This window comes from Heloderma suspectum, chromosome 11, assembly GCF_057233095.1.
Source record: "Heloderma suspectum isolate Gila_16-S chromosome 11, 16-S_ref, whole genome shotgun sequence".
Taxonomy (NCBI): Eukaryota; Metazoa; Chordata; class Lepidosauria; order Squamata; family Helodermatidae; genus Heloderma; species Heloderma suspectum.
Window position 1 is genome coordinate 39,199,308 of NC_139468.1, and position 20,743 is coordinate 39,220,050.

Genomic DNA, 20,743 nt, shown 5'->3' on the forward strand with positions numbered 1-20,743 from the left:
CCAGGGCTTCCTGTCGGCCGTCGCCACCCCCAGCTCCCCCAAGGTCGAGTCCGTCACCTCCAGAATATCATCCATCCAACTATAACGTAAGCAACCACTTTATTAGGACGCTGCCACCACCCTCCTCCTCGTGAGGAGAGAACCTTCCATTTCGGTGTGGGTGTAGATTCCTAGACCATGGCTTACCTCTTTCCTAGCTTAGAATCATATCATAGAATAGTAGGGTTGGAAGGGGCCTACAAGGCCATCTTCATCCAACCCTTTTACTGGTAACAAATGAGACCGAGAATGGCGTGGTTTGGAAGCACACAGTAAAAATGAAGCTGTATTTACACGGTGTGAGACGTTTCAATGCAGTCTGAGTTTTATGTGGTAAAAATTCTTGTTTCAGGTTTGTGTTAATTCCTTACCTACTCTACCCTTCCTAATAATAAGCCATCCGAACCATAAATATACCTCCCTCCACCTCCCAGGGGAATCTGACTGCCCCCCAAGCCGGAGCCCCGATCTCCCCTCAGAAAGCCAGTCCCCGTCTCCCCCTCGAAAGAAGACCAAGCGCCTCTTATCCCCTCGCTCCCCCAACTGAAAAAGCCACAGCCAATCAGGAGACACCATTCAAATCTGAACATTCTAACTCCCCTCCCCGCTACTTGCCATAGCCTATAGGAGAAAGGATAGGTGAGGACGCGGCAGTCGAGCGAGCAAACTCCAAAATATGCAGTCAAGCAACAGAACAAAATACCATTTTGTCACACTATTTATCAAGTGTTTTTCTTTACCTGATAAGAGATCACAGATTTTAACAAGACAATAACAAATCTTCCCATGATATCTGAAAGGTCTCTACGGCAACCTTCCCCAACTCGGTTCTCTTCCAGATCTGTTGGACCCTTACTCCCAGCAGCCCCAGCCAGCATGGCCAATAGTCAGAGTTGATGGGAGTTGTAGTCCAACATCATCTGGAGGACAGCGGGAGAGAATATGATGGTTGGCAGAGTATATAGCAAGCAGCATCTTCCATGATATACAGACCAAAGATACACAAACACTTGTAGACTGAGGTCCTGGCATCCTTCCCCTCCAGGTGTATTGTCTCGATGGTTGGAAGTCAGATGGCAGTAAAGACTTTTTACAGATTTGACTGCCCTGCTCTCTTTTTTTAAAGACCGTGAGTGGAGCTGTTACAAAAGCAGCACCTAGTCCTGGACCTTTGAAATACACTTCTAGGGCAGAAAGCAATCCTCCTGTGACTGCTGCAAGTCTGGCAAGGCAACAGCAGAGTGCTGGGGAGAGGACATCTTATATCACGGTTCCCCCTGCGCCATCAAGAATCTTCTCCACCAAGTGTTTCAAAGCCCAGGAGCTGCCACTGCCACGGTCTGCCTGTGAGGCCTCCAGGTCTCAAGGAAGACAGATGAAACTGCAGTAGAAAAATTGGAATGCGGAGGCTTTAGAACGTTTTGACTGTTGCCCTATTACTTTACATTCTAAACCACTCTGTGAACTTTTTGTTGAAAAGCAATATTTGTTTGTTACATTTATATCCTGCCTTCCCTCCAAGGAGCCCATGGTGGCATACACGATCCTCCTCTTCCTCTCCATTTATCCTCACAACAAGAACCCTGTGAGGTAGGTTAGGCTGAGAGTCAGTGACTGGCTGAAAGTCACTCAGTGAGCTTCATGGCCAAGTGGGGACTAGGACCTGGATCCCTCGAGTCCCAGCCCAACACTCTAACCATGACACCAGACTGGTTCTCAATATTGTTCTCAATAAATAAACTGGCCTTCAGGTTTCCATGAAACAGTTTCATGATAGAAAAGAGATGTGCCCCACCTGCCCCCAGGACCAGCCTTCAAGGAAGGCATCCAGAGGCAAGGGGATGTGGTTACCTTAACACCAGTGCAGTGGGAGACAGGCAGAGCTGATCCACCAGGCCATTCTCCTGTGCAAACTCCATTAAAAGGCATGCAAGCTGGGCAAGATAACTTCCCTGTGGTGACTCATGTACATTTTTAGGAAGGTGCCATTTGCATTTTCTGCCCCACACATCAAAATGGGTTAGCCTGACTCTGAGAACGTCTTCACTTGCTGAGCACTGAGGCTGCTCTTTCTTTCTGACTGTACTGCCAATCTATAATGATTAAAGATGATTAATTACTGTCTGTCTGTCAGTGCCATAACACCAAGACCATGAAACCTAGACTCCTGAAACCTGGCATGCATACTAAGGGGGCCCTAGGGGGGTATACCTCAGGGTTTTTTTTTTTTTAAAAAAACATATTATTTTAAATTAATTTAAATGCATTTGAAGCATGTGGTACCTTCTTCAGTCATTAGGAGGCAGACTTTTCTAACCAGTCCATAGTAGGGATGGACGAAAGTCCCTTACCTGGTCCTGCAGCTTGCTTCGCGGTGGGGGGGAGGCGCTCCGTTCCTCCCCCTGAAATTCTGGGCGGGGGGGAGGCACCCCGTCCCTCCAGCCGAAATTCTGGCCGGGGGGGAGGCGCCCCATCCCTCCAGCCGCGAATCCTCTTCTCCTGCCGGGTCGCAAATGGCGGCGGCCATAGCCGCCGCCGTTTGCATCCCTGCAGTCAGCCATGATAGGCTATGTAAATGTTTACGTAACCTATCATGGCTGACTTTGGGGGGAAAAAAAAGCGCGTATGCAAATGGCGGCGCCCATGGGCGCCCGCCATTTGCGTTCCTTATTTGGGCACATGTAGTCTACGTAGACATTTACGTAGCGTTGCCCTTATTTTCTTAGTCTACGTAGCGTTGCCCTTATTTTCGCCGTAGTCTACGTAAATGTTTACGTAGACTACACGTGCCCAAATAAGGAACGCAAATGGCAGCGCCCATGGGCGCCGCCAGTTGCGTACGCACTTTCCCCCCCCCAAAGTCAGCCGTGATAGGCTACGTAAACATTTACGTAACCTATCACAGTGTTTTTTGAAAATCTAGCCGTGATAGGCTACATAAATCTTTACGTAGCCTATCACGTTTGTTGTTGTTGGTTTTTTTACACTTGGAAATGGTGGCGGTGGCAGCCGGTCGGAAGACCGGCCGCCGCCGCCGAACCGCCGCTGAGAGCCGCCGCCGCCAGGGACATTGACCAAGGTATGTCCCATCCTGGGGGGGTGGCGGAGGGGTGGCGGATCGTTTCTCCACCAATTTCGGGGGGCCAAATGAGTTGGCATTCGGCCTCCCGGAGATTCGTGGAGAAATTCTCCGACACCCCTAGTCCATAGCTCTGCAGACAGCTGTGTCTGTTTGCTTGAAGTCTTTGCTGTATCAAAGGAAGGGCTATTCAACCCATGCGAAGCTGGGTCTGTTCATTAATATGTAATAATGAAATGTGTGTATGTGTGTGCTTAATGACATCATTGGGACATGTTTCCCCACTGACCACCTTTGTCTCTATTTGTGTTACCGTATACCTATTAAAAAGCCATAGGTAAAGGACTAATTCTAAAAATCAACCTATATAGATCCATCCTTCCTTCAAAACCCCTTTTCCCAGACCAGCAGGCAAAATTCAGTGCAACCAAGACCCATGTTGTCTTGCTTGAAGAATTAAACTATGGGAATACAGCTAGGAATGTCTTTGGTTCTACTCTTCTTTCTGCCTAGTTTTGCCCTTGATACTTGGAGAAAGAAGCTGCAATCTATATTTACTATACTTATTGCTGTTATCTGTTCTCATACGTGTTATCTTTTTTCTTCAGTGTCTTTGACCTGCACTGCCTGGTTACAGAATAACTAGGGCTGTAATCCACTTACTTGGCAGTAAGCCCCACTGAACTTAATGGGACTTACTTTTGAGTAGGCACGCATAGGATTGTGCTGCAAATGTTTTTTTTTACACGTAAAACTCATGTCAAAGCTTTATATATAAACATTAAAAATAATAGCATTGCTTTTGTAGTTCCATCATACACTGTCATGAACTTGAGCACACTCTGGGAGACAGCGGAGGACAGGAAGGCCTGGCGTGCTAAGGTCCATGTGGTCACGAAGAGTTGGACACGACTTGACGACTGAACAACATACACTGTCAGCAAATGTTTAAAACTCCTTGTATAAAGCTTTGTGGTTAAGACGCTGAACTGCAGACCAGAAGGTTGGCAGGACAGCAGTTCGAGACCCGAGTGCCGCGTGACGGAGTGAGCTCCTGTCTTCAGTCCCAGCTCCTGCCAACCTAGCAGTTCGAAAGCAAGAAATTGCAAGTAGATAAATAGGCACCGCTTCGGCGGGAAAGGTAACAGTGCTCCGTGCACCTCAGTGTTCAGTCATCCCGGCCACATGACCACGGAAGCGTCTTCGGACAGTGCTGGCTCTTTGGCTTAGAAACGGGGATGAGCACCGCACCCTAGAGTCGGACACGACTGGTTGGGGACACCTTTTTTTTATAAAGCAGCACAAAGGGCAAGTTTTTTAAAAAAAAATTTAAGAAAGATTAACAGTGCAATCCTACACGTCTACTCAGAAGTAAGCCCCATTGAGTTCAATGGGGCTTAGTCCCAGGAAAGTGTGTACAGGATTGCAGTCTTAGCACAGTTTCAAGAGATCTAAACCTAGTCTTTGCCCATTCCTGTGTGACAGCCTTTCAGGTATTTGAAGAGTGTACGGGTCCTGTCCACTTCTCTTCTCCAGGCTAAACATACCTACTTTCTTCAGCCTTTCCTTATAGGACTTTGTTTCCATATCTATGACTATCTTTGATGCCCTCTTCTGAACGCATTCTTCTTAAAGTGCAGTGCCCAGAACTGGTACACCAAAAGACTGACTAGTGTCGAATAAAGTGGAACTATTACTTTGGGTGACTAGGAAACTATGGTTCTATTAATGCAGTCTAAAATCACTTTTAGACTAACCATTCACTTTTTTTGCTGCTGCATCACACTGCTGAATGTTCAGCTTGTGATTGACTACAATGCTGAGATCCTTTCCACATGTACTACTGCAAAGCCAGGTGTCCCCATCCCAGTCTCCCCAAACTGGGATCCTTCAGATGTTTTGGACTTCATTTCCCATCAGCTCTAACCAGCATGGCCAATGCTACAGTCCAAAAACATCTGGAGGGCACCAGATTGGGGAAGATTGCCCCCATCCGATACCTGTGCTTTTTTCTTTATTTTCTTTATTTATTGCATTTATACCCCGCCTTTTTTCTTCTTGCAAGGAACCCAAGGCGGCTTACATTATCCTCTTCCTCTCCATTTTATCCTCACAATAACAACCCTGTGAGGTAGGTTGGGCTGAGAGTCTGTGACTGGCCCAAAGTCACCCAGTGAGCTTCCATGGCCGAGTGGGGACTAGAACCCGGATCTCCCAGCTCCTAGTCCAACACTCTTGCCACTACACCACACTGGCTCTTTTTCTTTCTTTTTTTGCCTAAATGCAGAACTCTGCATTTGTCTCTGTTGCATCATCAAAAAAAGAGGAAATGCAGGAGCACAAGAGGACACAGCTTTGCAAAAAAAAATTGTGTAGGCTAATTTATATGCATATATGCACATTTAGAAATAATAACTATAATTTAAATAGAAACAATACATCTCTCCATGGTGGGGAAGATTGTGGCAAGGTGACCAGTGTGCTTGCTGCCCGAGGTGCTCACTGTTGATGGGCAACTTCCAGGCCCCTGCTCTCCCTTCTTATGGTTCTTTATCTTTTAACTAGACTGTATTGGAGAGGAGGCCTTCAACCAGAAGATAGCCTTTCAAATGCTGATCTTTATAAACTGGGCCACATGGCCACCCTAGCCTTATGGGGTGTTAGCTATCTCTCCTAGTTTCTGTGCCCTCCACAAATTTGATTTCCTCCACCCCTTCATGTATGCTTTTCCCACAAACTCTGGATCCACTGAGTACTGTCACCTAGCCCACAATCTGTGGCTTGTGCTAATAAATTGTTAAGTCTTTAAGGTGCCACAAGACTCTTGCTGCTTTTGCTGCAACAGACTGCTACCCTCTGCAAAATATGACGGGAGACTTTCAAATGCTTTGCTGAAATCAAGATAAATTACATACACAGCATGCCCGCAACCCACTAAACTGTGGCAATGATATTTTTCCAGAGCAGGGCCTTGAAAGCTGCCACTATTCCCCCCCCCCCCCCGGCTGGGAGGCCCCTTAGGGAAGCAGCAATGGCAGGCAGAGATGCAACAGGTGACACTTGCCCTACCACTGGCATCCCAGTGCTAGGAAAAGTTGACCTGTTGAATATCAGCCTGCAGCGCAGCTTCTGACAGCACAGGAACAACCGTCCACGTGTATGAGGGAGAGGTGGCGGCGCCCCTTCTCCTGCAAGTGGGCTCCAGACGGGAGCACTGGAGGAGCTCCAGGCCCAGCTTGCCGGGGTGGGCCCGGCCAGGTTGCCGTGGATACGGCCGCCTCTTGGTTGCTACAGCGCCCAGCAATCCCAGAAGACCTCGCGGCGAGCCAAGCTTTGACCGAGCCCTGCGGTCCCCCCGTTCCTCTTTAGGGCCCCGCCCCGCCCTTTGGCTCCGCCCACAGTAGCGCGGGCCGACGTCGCGTCATTACGTCACGGCGCTGCAGCGTGAAGGGGCTTCGTCCCTGGAAGCGGCGGCCTGAGGGGCGATGAGGAGGCGGCTCTTGCGCGCTTGGTGGGGCGGCTGGGGCCGGGGTCGGGGTCGGAGCCACGCCGCGGCTTCCGCGGAGGCTCCCAGGCGAGAGAAGCCGCCCTGGAGGGTCCTGTTCTTTGGCACCGATGGCTTCGCCGCGGAGACCCTCCGAGCGCTCCAGGCCGCCCGGTGGGTCCTTTGGGGAGGAGGGGGGAAAGGAGCCCCTCTGGGGGTCAGAGGGCAAGCGGAAGTGGGGTGGGAGAAGAGACAAGACAGGGAGAAGTCCGGGTCCAAAGGGCATGGGGGGGCGGGATTGTCCTGCTGGGCGGGGGGCTCGAGGGAGAAGCAGTGGAGAGGGCGAAGAAGAGGTTGAAGGAAAAAGCACAGGAACCTGCCCCCTGCCAGCCCCGGCCGGCCTGCCCCCTGCCAGCCCCGGCCGGCCTGCCCCCTGCCAGCCCCGGCCGGCCTGCCCCCTGCCAGCCCCGGCCGGCCTGCCCCCTGCCAGCCCCGGCCGGCCTGCCCCCTGCCAGCCCCGGCCGGCCTGCCCCCTGCCAGCCCTAACCCAGTATTCCCTCTTCTGACTGGCAGGGGCTGTTTGTAGAAGCCCCTCCCTTCTCCTGCCACCCATCCTGTCAAACCGGAGATGCCAGGGGTTGAGCCTGGGACCTTTGCATGCAAAGCTGGCGCTCAGCCACTGAGCCAGAGTCCCTTGCATGCCCAAGGAGCTTGCAGTCTGTATTTCAACAGTGGGCGCTTAACCATGCGCACAAGGCAGAGCCACTGATGGCTGATAGAAACATGGGAGGCTTTGGAGAGCCAAGAGTAACGGAGGGGGACTGTAGTTCAGTGTGGCGGAGCGTCAGCGTTGCACGCAGAAGGTCCCTGGTTCAGTTCCTGACATCTCCTGTTAAACAGATCAGATAATAGGTGATGGAAAAGACCTCTTCTTGCCTTAGACTCCTGGAAAGCTGCTGCAAGTCAGAGTAGACAGTTAGGGTGGCCAAGCCTCTGAAGGCGTTCTCTTTTGAAAGGCTGTTGCAGGACAGGCCTCTATTTGAAGGTGTTCTCTGTTTGAAGGGCTGTCGATTCCAAGGCCAGCCAAAAGATAAGGAACCTTTAAAGGGGAGAGTTGATGGGCCTTGAAGTTACCTATCATCAGCAAGTGGAGCACAGGCCAAGCAGGCACACAGGGTGCCTACTTTTGTCCTCTTTTTTTGATACGCAAGTGGCCACCCTATACAAGACTTTGCTAGATGGACAAATAATCTGTTATAAGGCAGCTTCCTATGTTCCTTCTGGGGTGAAAGCAGCTTGGCAATGTTCTCAGACTTTCTGTATGGATTCTTTTTTATTTCCTGCTGTGTTAGAGAGCCCAGATCAAGTCTGCTTGTAGACCACCTGGAGGTGGTAACTCTGCAGTCCCAGCTACCGAAGGGACTCCCTGTCAAGAACTGCGCAGAGCAGCTTCGGCTCCCTGTCCACCTCTGGCCAGATGTAGGTCCATGTGAGCACTTTGATGTTGGTGTAGTGGCATCGTTTGGGCGTCTGCTCAGTGAGGACCTCATCCTGAAGTTCCCATAGTAAGGCTATGATTGCAGAAAACATAGTGTGTGCTATAAACAGTTAAACCAATCTTGGTTGTATGTTAGGGGAAAGCCTATGCTGTGAAGCCACTAGGGAGGGACAATGTGGGAAAGGCCAGACTCAGTAATCAAGCCAATTTCTGTCAGTGTGTGCAAGTTTTAGCGTCTGAAGCAGAGCCTTGAGACCTGAAAGCTTACATACTTTCACTAACCAATATCATCTGGTATGCAGTATTTCCAATGGGGGTACAATCTCAACAAACTCCTTTCTTGTACTTCTAGTCTAAAATCTAACTTCTAGTGCAAAGCAGATAGGGTTTTCAACATAGACTGGTCTAGTGATGCCACTCTGCATCCATAGAGAATAGTGGTCTTTGACCAGAAATTTGGATTATGTGTAACTGTTAGGGTACAATCTGTGCATGTTTAGACAGAACAAAATCCTACAACTCCCAGCACTCCCCATGCTGGCTGGGGAATGCTGGGAGTTGTAGGACTTTGTTCTATCTAAAAATGCATAGGATTGCGCTCTTAATCTCTTTCTATCTCTAAGGTATTGCATTCTCCACCTTCAGTATCGGTACTGTACTAAGACCATTTTGTACAACAGTATTAATATAGCTAAGGCTCCGATACTTTCCAAGCCCTATTATACTTGGTAGGATTTGCTTCTGAGTAAGCATGTGTGGGATTGAGCTGGACGTCTGCTTTAAATGCAGTCAAACATAATCCAAGATGTTGCAGCATACCACATCATCTTCTAAATAAATAAAAAGGAAGAGTTTGTTTGTGTATCCTCAATAGACTCAAAAACTGTACATCTGATTGTTATGAAACGTTCAGGAGTTGTTGTACCTCTGTCTGGGATGGTTTTAGGCATAGTGAAAATTTTGTCCACCATATGGAAACGAAATGGTGGCCAGTCAGAATTTTTAAAGATTTACTGCTTCAATGGAAGTGTTTGTTTGCATGTCCTCCAAGACCATGAAACCTAGACACCTGAAACTTGGCATGCAGACTAAGGGGTCCTTACAAGTGTACACCTCAGGGTTCTTTGTTTTTTAAAATGCATTAACTATAATTTAAATGTTGAAGCCTGCAGTACCATCTACTCAATACATGGCAGGCTTTCTTAACCAGGAGATAGTTTCGCAGTTCAGAGTTTGAAGACAGGAGGAAGTAGTCTGAGGGGAAGAGTTATAAAGCTGCTTCCTCTCCTCTTTGCCTAGGCTAGGCAGCCCCCCTCTCAGGGGAATGAAGTGGACGGACCTCTCCCTCAAGGGGCTCTGGGGGTCACCCTGGCAGGGGCTGTGTCTAGGCGTCAGGGCAGGCATAATGTGTCCATCTCTGGCAGCTACGTAACTTTGCTTGAAGGCTTCGCTGTGTCAAACTAAGGGCTGTTCCAGCCTGTATGAAGCTGAGTCCATGCGCTAGTTGAGGGGAAAAAAACACTAGTTGTACAGGTTGGAAAACAGTATCTATAAAAAGACTTATATTTATTATGCCAGGTATACAGCAGATTATGGAGCAGGCTGCTACTATGGCTATTCTCTATAGAATGTCTCTGGAGGGCAAATCTGTTCAAATTTTTTGGGGACTTGTGCAACATGACTGGCTAGACTACCTAAACTTCATGTTTAAAATAAATTGTTGGAATAAAATGGAGAAAACTGGGGTTCTTTATTCTCCTGTCAAAGCATTGCATCTCAAACTTAATTCCAGATAATTATTAAAAGTCACTGAAAAGGCTAACTGAAAGACTGCCTTCTCCCAGATGAACCTGCCTGGGTCTTAAGGTCTTTGGGAGAGGCCCTTGTTTCAATACCGCTGCCTTCAGAGGCACGTTTGGTGGCAACCTGAGAGAGAGCGCCTTCTTGAGAGCCGCTCCCAGGCCGTGGAAATGCCTGCTGAGGGAGGCTAGTTTCGCTCCCTCTCTGCTGTCCTTCCACTGGCAGGCAGAGACCTTTTTATTCAAGCGGACCTTTGGCATGTAAGCAGGTCTGTTGGGTTGGGTGCTGCTTTTATTCTGTTATAGTTGTCTTTTTAATTGTATTTTAATGCATTTGTTTTATTATTGTTTTAATCAAGTCTTATTTATGACTGTAAGTAGCCTTGAGTGCCATTTTTCTAAATAGAAAGGCAGGGTACAAATCAAATCAATAAATAAAAGCATATTGTCATGCACTCCCACATTTTTCTTTTGTCCTCCACTCCTATTTCTTTGATCCTGCACTTCCTCCTTTTTATTAGCAGGTAAATTAACGTTTGGTAAAAGGCAAAAAACTGTTGTGCAATTTTTTATGTATAAATCCTTATATAAAAATATTACATATTCCCATTCCATGTTCATATCATTTGGCAGTTACCCTGAATGTTAAGATGCCATGTTTTAAACAAGTATTCTCTCAAATGGTCACTATCCACTTATGTATGTTACAGAGTTACTGGTCCTATTCTAATTTCCAAATGTTCTGATTCAGTGGTGTGCTGAATGTCCATCCCAGCTATCTTCCGAGGTGGCGTGGCCCTGCGCCGATAATCCACACAGTGCTCCGTGGAGATACCGTTACTGGTGTGACAATTATGCAGATTAGGCCGAAGAGGTATAAGAACTATCTTCACTCAACAGAGCATCATTGCAAACATCTCCTTTCTAGAAACTAATTACATGGGTGCTGGGTAATCTTCCTAGTGTTTTAAGTTGCACTGTGCTGCTATTAATGCAGTTTTTCTAATGATGCACATGAAAAGTTTAGGATGATTTAATTTTAAAAGCTGGGGTTCTCCGAAACCTGAGGCAAACTTTTCTGAGGAGGTACAACGTCATCATATACTGTCATGTATGACCATAGCCAAAACAGCACCATCCAGAGGGTGGTAAGAACAAGTTTGGAGCCTTGCAGAGGTGCACAGCATCTTTAGGGGGAAAAAAGCTACCGTGGGGAGAGGGACCCAAAACAGACCAATGAAGACTGGGCATGCTCAGTGGGTACGGAATGCTGGCTGACGGGGAGAGTGGGGAGAGAGAAATGGAAAATTAGTGGAAGGAATGGAATGGAGGGTCTGAAACCTGAAGGGAAGCACCCTGCACCATACTGTTTTGTTGCAGGTCCCATTTGTTTTCCTTCTAAGCCATCAGCTATATGCTTTTTCTGAAGCATTATAAAGATCTTTAGCCTCAACTGTCTTAGTTTAATAAAACCCATGCTTGCCATGATGTGTCTGTGCTGCCTTTTTGAAACAAATAGATAAGGTACTTGTTTTACTTATTTATTACATTTCTGTACCGCTCAGTAGCCGAAGCTCTCTGGGCAGTTCACAAAAATTTAATTATTGCAAAAAGTTTAGTAATATAGCTGTTGTCTACTGCCTCTTAAATGGTACGTGAAGCAGCTCTGCAAAATTTCAGGTCTACGACTGAAAGTCTATTTTCACCTAGTGTGTAAATATATTTCTGCTATCTTCTGCTCTGTGCTCTCCTTCTGCTCTTCTCATTGATTTGTGAGCCCTGCTTGCTTTTTACATTGTTTTTTAAACATATTTATATCCAGGATAAAAGGGGAAAGCTTAATGCTATGTGTTATGTTCCTAGGTTTGATGTGGGTCCAATTATTAAACAGGAAACGTTCGCTGTCCCAGCCCATTGCTCAGCGAAAGAATTGGAGGCAATGTTATCCAAACTGGGTGCAAGCATGGTAAGTTAATGTTGCCTTTTTTCTGCTGGATTTTTGCAGTGATAATTGTTAAAAAAAATTTATAAACTCGTGAACCAAGTGATAGAAACCAGATCAACCGTGAGGGTTAAAGCACCAGGATACTGATAGGCAAAATAGGAAAATAGAAAAATGTAGTTTCCCTGTATCGGGAATGTGAATACACACTGTTGCATTGGTGAGAGTCTTCTTTATTTTGTGTAATGTGTATTTTGGGTTTTCTTCTTTCAGCTGATTGCTGTTCTGCAAAATTTACCTGAAAGTTTAAGAAACAAAAGAGACCAACCAAAGGAAGGAATAACATTTGGTATGTACTGGATGTTTCATGTGTGATGGAGGTATTCACTAGTGGATTGGTTGTTTCCTTATAATTTCCTACTGTTTTGTTTTATAAATGGGTGATTCTATCAACAATTCTCCATTCAAGGATGGCTTCTTTTTTCCTCATTCTTGGAAAGTTCAGGAGCAGCAGCTGGTTTTTCTGATGGGCCACCTTATGGCCTCAGCATTTGGGTGGGGAGCGTGTCAAGAGGGGACTGTATTTATTTTCAGTAAATAACTTTCTTTGGTGTGGGAACCAGGGGAGCCACAGTGCACTGCAGTGAATGAGTGTTAGTGGTACAGTTGGGTTTAGGTAGAAAAGAAGCTAGAAAATATCAAGATGCAAGGCAAAACTGTGGACTTTTCCTCGTTATCTTAAAGCTCCAAAAGTCACTGTTGCAATGAGCTGCATCCAATGGGAAGAACAAACCTCAGAGCAGATACTGAGGATGCATCGTGCCTTGGGAACAACGGTAAGGCCAGTCTTGCAAATAGGATCACAAAAGTAACTACCCTACAAACAAAACATTGAGTGACCTGCTTATCAACTATATACATACAATTAAAAACCACTTTTATGGGGGGGGGGGGGACGACACACGCTCTAATCTCAGACCTTGGAGTTGCAGTCCTAACATAGAATCATAGGGTTGGAAGGGGCCTACAAGACCATTGTGTCCAACCCCCTGCTCAGTGCAGGAAGCCCGATTCCCAGGCGGTCTCCCATCCAAGTACTAACCAGGGCTGACCCTGCTTAGCTGATGAGATCAGGCGCATCCAGTCCAGAAGTTGCTACATCTTGAGCTGCAGCAGCCTGTTTTCAGTGACATGATTCTGCTGATACACATGTGAGGAAAAACTGGGAATTAAGCCAGATTCTTGTCTATATTAGTGTCTGAGCATGGAATCGGAGCAGTGGATAACCCTGGATTAATGTAGCTGAAATGAGTGTGAACTTTTCTGCCCATATTTATCTTATATATCTTGCTGTGTTTTTCAGATGCCCCTGCAAACACTGTGGATGGATACTACTGTAAAATTATTGGATTTTGTGGAAGTGGAGACATTACCTGACCTTACTGGTATTTTACATGACTCTCTGAACATACTCATTTGTAAAGTGCTTCACAAACAATGGTTAAACAACACTGAAAGAACTTCTGTGAAACATAGGTTATATTTCCTACCTTGCCTATTATTTGTCATTGCTGCAAGCATTCCTTACTGGTGTGCAGCCATACAACTTGGCTCCGTATTCCTTTTGACCTGGAAAGCCTTTAATGGCCAGGAGTGAACTACCCAAAATACCTAAGAAATCACTATTTATACTGTATCCCGTTATGACAACTAAGATCAGCCAAGGCTACCCTGTCTGGCTTGCCTTCTGTAAGAAACTTGCCCTCTGTGATATGTAGGCAAATTATTTTTAGTTGCAAGTGTAACTGCAAGTACCAAAACCTAAACTTGAGCAACACTTGGAAGCATTGTAAGATATTTTTATTTGATCTGGTTTTAGGAGGCTGGGGCTAAATTCAGGGCATCATGGAGGCACGTATGACTTAACAATTGCCTATTGTGGAAAAACAAAGTGTAACACATGTATTTTGTGTTCAGATAGGTTAGCGACTGAAAACAGGACCATCCCAGGATCGGTGTTCTACCATAAGCCATTACAGACACTGGTGATCCGTTGCAAGGTATGTGCCTGTGTGTGCTTGTGTTGTATTTTTCTTTCTTTTTTCCTCAGGTGGATATAACCAGATTGTTCTTAAGATGCTGCACTGGTTGAAGAGTCGAGGGGATGGTTTGGAAATCAAATTTATATTGAACTGACTTGCTTACATTACCCCTCACTATGGCTTGGAAGTGCAGACTATGCAGAGTGCAGACTGCTAAAGTCTTGCTGAGCCTAACTCAGCTTCTGAGATTTCACCAGGTACTGCCCCTATATTTTCTAGGCTTACCTCAGTAGTCTAGAAAAATTCAGGTTTTTTTTTAATTGAAAATAGCAAATGACGGGACGCTGAATTCTGTGTTAGAGCCCATCTGTGTGCATTGTGAGTGCAGACTTGCCAGATGTGCTGCTGAGCCCTCTCCAAGCCTTAGCACATTCCCTTGTTCTCCTTCTAGGAAGGTTGGGTTGGAGTCAGAGCCGTTCTGCTTAAGAAGAAACTGACAGCAGCTGACTTCTACAATGGATATTTGCATGCTTGGTTTCAGCAAAATTCCAAAATGCCTCCTGGGAAGTGCAAGTTTCAAACACTCAAGCTAGCTACAGGAAAGAAGACTCCGAGAGGAACAGTGCTGCATGCACACAATGCACAGTAGCAATGAGACCCAGTTTAATGTCCAAAAGAACCAGGTGCTTATACAAGCTTGGCAGGGTTGGAAACATCTCAGCATTATGTCAGATCTGCACCAAAAACGCACAGCCATCGTTTGAAACTGTGGAGTGGAATGACTGGAAATACGGCCAAGGTGATGTAGTTTTGTCACTGCTCCTGTATGGGTCTACCAAAAGACTTCAGGCTACCTGGTAACCCTGAACAGCGTGTTCTTCCTCAGTACTCAAAAGGTTGAAAACATACTTGAAATATGTTTTCAACCCTGCAAAAGGGATTTCCTGACAACCTTATCCTGATTTCTGCTGTTCTGAATACTCTACAAAAAAATTATTTAAAAGTCCAGGTTTGTGGAGTTAACCCAGACAACAGTGGCACTCTTACTGTATTATCAAATAATAAATTGTTTTTGTACATATGTTTCTCTGCATGAAGTGGTGATGTGTAATCTGCAAAACCAAAGCATTTATGTGGCCCACGCTATGTAACTGTGACAGATTAGTATAATGATATCCATGTAAAAGCATGCCCTTCACATGCTTCACCCTCTAGAATCGGGGTGGAGAATTTGTAGCCATGCAGATGGAGGACTCCAGCTCCCATTATCCCTACCCCCAGCTTGTTTGGGTTGATGGGAGTTGGAGTCAACAACATCCAGAGGGTCACAGATTCCTTACCCCTTCTCTGGAATAACCAAGAAGAGGGCTATGCAGAGAGGAGCAGGCTTGACTGAGATTTTTAGTGGTTGGGCTCGCCAGTAGCAAGGAACAAATTTAGCCTCCACTTTAGTGATGTCCCAGAGTATACCCATTTATTTTCCTAGAAGGGGTCAACGGTAATCGCTGTCTTACCTGGATTAAAGTAAAGAGTTGCTCTTGCGGACAATGCTGCACTGGGACAAAAGCTTCCCTCCATCTTTGATATGGGCGGCCCTGGACTCCCATGTGTGTCAAATAGAAAGCTGCCGTCTTCCTGGTCAAACTGTTTGTCTGCCTACCTCTATTATGTTTGGCTCTTCGGGGTCTTGGGCAGAGAGGTCTTTCTCATCAAATCCTGAAGATGCCAGACATCAGTCCTGGTACATTCTGCATGGCAGGCACATACTCCACAACTCCGCTATGTTCTCTGCATGTTGTGCACACACAATGTATGGTACACCCCTACGAGGCTCTTGCAATATGCAAGTCCACACACAACCATCCTGCCATAATTTTGCTAGTTAGGGTTATAAAATACTAAGCCAGCCTTTTTCAACCTGGTGCCCTCCAGATTATTGGACTGCACCTCCCAGAATCCCCTAGCCAGCTATGCTAGCTGGGGGATTCTGGGAATTGTAGTCCAACGTATCTGGAGGGCACCAGGTTGGGGAGGGCTGTACTAGGTGTACTGTAGCACCAATAAGCCAGCAGATGGCACTCTGTGCTCCTGATCCTGACGTGTTAGGCAATATTATTTACTATGGTACAATTTTCATGTTCAGGTAAATAAAGGGCAAAATTGAGCTGCACTCAAGCTTTTAATAATAGAAATTCAGAACAATATTAGATGGTGAGCAACCTTTGCCTTCAAAATCATGTTATAAGCTTCTCCCCAACCACAGGAGTGATGATGATTGGTGTGTCTATTTAAGGCCACCCATTTTTTTTTGTATGATATGAGTCTTGGACGTACCATCAAGTGTGCATAGCCCTGCCTTACAATTCTGCTTTAAAAGCCAGAGTTAAGGAATACATTTTAGCACATGGCCTTTGAGCTGCCCATTTCTAACTGAAGAGAAGAGCAGGGAATGTAAGTCCCATGGGACAAATCCAGCCTTGCAAACTGTCCTATGGAGTCACATCAATGCTTCATCTGGTTAAGTGCAGTCTACCACCAGTGGCTCTCGAAGCAGCTGGGGAGAAGTGGATTCAAATCTCTGCTCAGCCACAAAGGTCACTGAGTGATCTTGAGCAAGTAACTGTCTCAGCCTAACCTACCTCTGGGGGTTGTGGGGATAAAGTTGGGCAGAGAACCATGTATACTGCCTTGAACTTAGAGCAACGGTGAGGTAAAAATGTAACGAATGAATATTTTTTTAAATTGGTGTTTCTGTGTGCTACAAATAAGTGAATAAATCCACAATCAGTACTTGAGGAATGAATACACACACAGTTGCACAGCAAATATACAAATAAATATCGTTGTTCACATTTCAAGTACAAATTCTTACAGTTAAATTCAGTACAAAGGAATCGCTTCCTTTTTACTGGCTACCATTTACTAACAGGGCTGGCAAAGCTGGTCTTATCAGAAAAAGAGTTTATGTACATTCTTTTACATCTGATATTCCTTTTCCTGCCCCTTATGCTAATGGGTTGTGTTTTTTTTTACAGTATTTAACATTCTACAGAAATGCAAGCTCATAGCTATGTAGATAGGTGTTAACTCTTTAATTGTATTTGGTCAACTCCTATTTTAAATGTGATCTTTAAAGAGGCGATCTGGGATACCTGGAATTGGCTAATAACAGCAAATTCTAAAGCTGCGGTAAGCAACCTTTTTTCTGTCACGAGCCGTATTTCTTTGTGGAAAATCTGTTGGGGGCCTGCATGGTGAGCAAGATCAGAGCCAAAACTGGATCGGTCACCTCTTTTCTCTTTCCACCACATTCCTCATTCCCACCCACTGGCTTGCTGGGGAAAGGACAGATCACTTCTCGGAGGCCTGAACTGATACATGCAGGGGGCTTTTGCAGTTAGATTGAGGGCAGCATGCAGCCTTAGGATCACAGGTTGCCCACATCTGTTCTGAAGGAATTTCCTAGTGGTGCATAATGTGGGCCGAAGCAGGTGAACTGGGGCCAGCTTATTTGCAGGTAGGTACTCACTTTAATAAGAGTGCAAAAATGTATGCAAAACTTAACAAGCCAGATTGAATACAGGAAGGAGTGGGAACCTGAGCACTCCAGTAAGATGAGGGTCTTGTTTTTATTGGTGCATTCTGGTTGCCTGCCCACCTACACTACAGTTCTGGTGTTCAGCTTGAACAGGTAGGTTAAACATGCATGCAGGGTGCAGGGCAGCTCAGACCTTGCCTGAGTTGTGTGGCAAGGTCTGAATGGCAGTTCTACTGCATGTTTGCTTGAACATGAGCAGACCTTTCCAGTGTGATCAAGGACCCTGCTTTATCAGGGTTCTCAAATGCATGTAGCAATCTACTCCCATTCAGTCTTTGGTGCTAAACACGGCAAGGCCTGACCTGAGAGGGGGGGTGCACACTGGAACATAAAAGGGTGGGGCTTGCATGCGTTTAGCCTATCCTGTTCAAGCTGAATGCCTCAACACCAGGACTCCTGTCTTTTTTTCAGGCAGGAGGACTTCATTGAGAGATGCCACTACTTAAGCTGACTCAGAAATCACAGCCTTCAGCAACCCGCGTCAGGTGCCAATTACCAAGTTCAATTTTTAAAGACACCATTGGCTATTGGGTGCCCGGTTTTTCACTCCTGTCATTAAGACTATAGTATCTAATCAAATAGTGCCGCTTACAAGTGTTTCATTATGTTCCTAGGATGAGATCTGAATGTCAGTAAAAGCCACTGAAGGGCATATGGAACTTCACATGGACTGAGGATTCCCCATGCACAACAGTGTTGGGAAAGATCCTGCACACAGTCATGTGGGGTTGTCCCCTGCATTGATGTGCATTTATTGGCATGCGCTCTGGGATCCTTACTGAGCTGCTGGGTGGGGAGGGGCTATATAAGAGCTTATTGGGCTTTTTGTGGATTTCTAACAAGGGGAACGCCCCTTCCCCTGATCAGAGCCCCACGGCTTTCACTTGGCCTTCTAATGCCTACTCTCTCCCTCAGAGGGCTTACCGGATATCGGCTAGGCACATTCTGCAGGGATTGGAATAAGCTTTGTTGTTGCGTGTCTCTTTCTTGGCAGTTAAAAGTTAGCGCTATGCCCACTTTGTTCTTCATAATTCTCGAGGAACCGTCCGATGTTCCATCAAAACATCTACCCAGAGCGATTTCTTTGGCTGTCCTAGGATCCTGGTCTGTGACAGTGTAGATCCCGTAGTTGTGACCAAGAGGATCAAGAGGAGCCAACATAGTATACTGGCTGGAGTCGTTATTAACAGCAACAGGAAGGTGGTTCACGAGATATTCGTGTAGCATGCTGTTGACACGCTCTCTGTAGCAGTTCCCCTGTGGGATAATTTTCACCAGTGTCCGATCAACACGTGCTTGGTCGTATAACATGCCACTGCACTTGAATTCCAGGCATGAGGTTGACAGGTTGGGATAGTTGAGGTCTCGGATGCTGCGCACGTCTCTGATGCCGTACAACTGGCCAACGGTCCGTGGATGCGTGCCCCCTGTGTTGCGAGACCTCACATTCACCTCAAGGGGTCCATTTATTTTCACCTTAACATAACATGCCCTGAATTCCATTGGCTTAGGCCACCAGGCCAAGTAGTCTTCTGTCCAGTTTATGGGGTCATCCTCATTAAAAGGAATGGTGTTGTAGTCATACCTGTCTCCCTCTACCCTGTAAAACCTGAAGTGAGCAGCACTATGTGGGGCTGCTTCACATTCTCCTAGCTTTTCGTAAGGGTAAATGGGCCCGTTGCTCTCTTCTGCGGCGTTGGGGGTGGGTTTGGCCACACTGATCCTGAAAGCAGTCTTCTTCACGTTTCGATCTTCGTGGTCTGTTCGCCTGTACTTCAGCTTGTTGAGATAGGGCTGCGGGACTCCAATGGCAGCAGGGCTAAGCCTTGGAAAGGAGGGGACAGCTTCAAGTTCTTCTCCCCCAAGACCTGCCATGATGTAAGCGCTGTAGGCATCAGGGTTTTGGTCATCACAGAACGCTGGCACACATGCTCCGTTGGAGCCAGTGACAGCACTATCAAAGCGGCCCCAAGCTCTGGGATTGGAAGAATATCCTGGTGTTGGTTCTAAGTTGATAACCGAAACCACGGCTCCCACAACTTGTTCGCTGGGCAGGTATCTCTCGCTCCTGTAAACACGCACCTTGATGTAGCACCGCCTGCTCTCTGGGACATCGAGGTTGAAAAGTCTCCTTTCTCTTATCTCCATGTTGCCCACCAGGAACGTTCTTTCCTCTCTCTTGCTGCGCCTGGTCTGGTCCACTTGGAAGTCCCCTTCTTCCTCCCACAGGCCTGTCTGTGGGTTCAGAGACCAAAGCTTCATTCCCTTCAGATGTTCTGGCATCCTGACCTGAGCAGAGTCGAGATGGACTTTCACTTTCCCCACATTGAGGGACTCTGTGGCTTCTTCGTTGGTGAATTCCATAGAAAACATGCCATAGGTCCGCAGTGGGAGCATGTCACCTTCATCATCTACAAAACTCAGGTCACTTTGTGCCATGGCTGCACTGGAGAGGTTCCTCGGGTCCAGGAAAGTCACACTGGCTTTTACTTTTCCCCCATAGGCTTCTCCATTCTGTCTGTAAAAGGTATTGGGAGGAATTTCTAGTTCAGCTATTGGATCCTCTTCCTCCATATCTCCCAAGGGAATCACATTGGTCTCCGTTGATTCTAGTGTGATGGGTGGTTTCTTCCTTAACATCTTGATCTCATGGAAGACGGCCCCACCATTTTTGTTGAAAGGCAGCACTTTTGTGGTGTTCACAAACTTTTGCAGGCGATCAACGAAGGTGAGAACCAGCCTCTCTGTCTTGGGTGGCACTTGAATTGAGAAGGTTCCCTTATAACCTGTCATGCTGACCCTGTTGTTCCCCATATATATATGCCCAAACCTCATGGGCTCTTCAGTATCTGAAGCCACTGCTCTTCCTCTGACTGTGACTTTGGCTTCAGTGCACTTCTGACAGCCGCACTCAGCAGTCACTTTGATGGGAAGTGTGTATCCAGCACATGTTATTTCTTGTGTTTCCATTTTGGAGACCCCACAGCAGTAAGCAATGGTGTCCTTGCATCGGAGACCTTTGTCTAACATTCCAGAGCATGTGTTGGATGGGCACCTACCAACATCATAGTAGAAGGAGCTGGTTGAGTTTTGAAAGCAGTCATGTGGCAGTCGAATGAGGTAGCTCTCAGGCCTTGGGTCACAGGGCGCTTCGTTCTTGGCTGTTGAAACAGATTTCATATGTTAATAACTAGCATGGGCATTTCTCTGTGAGCTCAGGCTTGTTGCAGTATACAGGGCTGTTCAAGGCAAAAAATAAGTT

At 46.5% G+C, this 20,743-nt stretch overlaps 2 protein-coding genes across 4 annotated transcripts in view; one reads left to right on the forward strand and one right to left on the reverse strand.

The window, feature by feature from the left end:
* Positions 1–6,544: 6,544 nt before the first annotated feature.
* Positions 6,545–16,691, forward strand: MTFMT (mitochondrial methionyl-tRNA formyltransferase). 2 transcript variants are annotated; one of them, XM_084817457.1, is made up of 9 exons: positions 6,545–6,776; positions 7,955–8,167; positions 10,651–10,773; positions 11,763–11,865; positions 12,115–12,190; positions 12,586–12,677; positions 13,205–13,286; positions 13,819–13,901; positions 14,335–16,691. In XM_084817457.1, exons 1-9 carry the CDS (start codon positions 6,604–6,606, stop codon positions 14,530–14,532), a joined length of 1,143 nt encoding a protein of 380 aa, XP_084673583.1. In that variant the 5' UTR covers positions 6,545–6,603; the 3' UTR covers positions 14,533–16,691. The 2 variants fall into 2 exon arrangements, with proteins under 2 accessions (XP_084673583.1, XP_084673584.1); XM_084817458.1 differs by having other exon boundaries at positions 14,425–14,965.
* CILP (cartilage intermediate layer protein) overlaps positions 16,046–20,743 on the reverse strand; it is a 34,463-nt gene continuing 29,765 nt past the window's right edge. For both annotated transcript variants that reach the window (XM_084817455.1, XM_084817456.1), the window contains one exon: positions 16,046–20,642. In XM_084817455.1, coding sequence (XP_084673581.1) covers positions 18,295–20,642 — 2,348 coding nt within the window. In that variant the 3' untranslated portion in view covers positions 16,046–18,294. The remainder of the gene's footprint in view (positions 20,643–20,743) is intronic.

Coding starts and splice junctions, on each gene's coding strand:
- MTFMT (XM_084817457.1), top strand. CDS start 6,604: ATGAGGAGGCGGCTCTTGCGCGCTTGGTGGGGCGGCTGGGGCCGGGGT. Junction 13,287..13,818: donor GACATTACCTGACCTTACTG/GTATTTTACATG, acceptor TTTTGTGTTCAG/ATAGGTTAGCGACTGAAAAC. Junction 13,902..14,334: donor CACTGGTGATCCGTTGCAAG/GTATGTGCCTGT, acceptor TTCTCCTTCTAG/GAAGGTTGGGTTGGAGTCAG.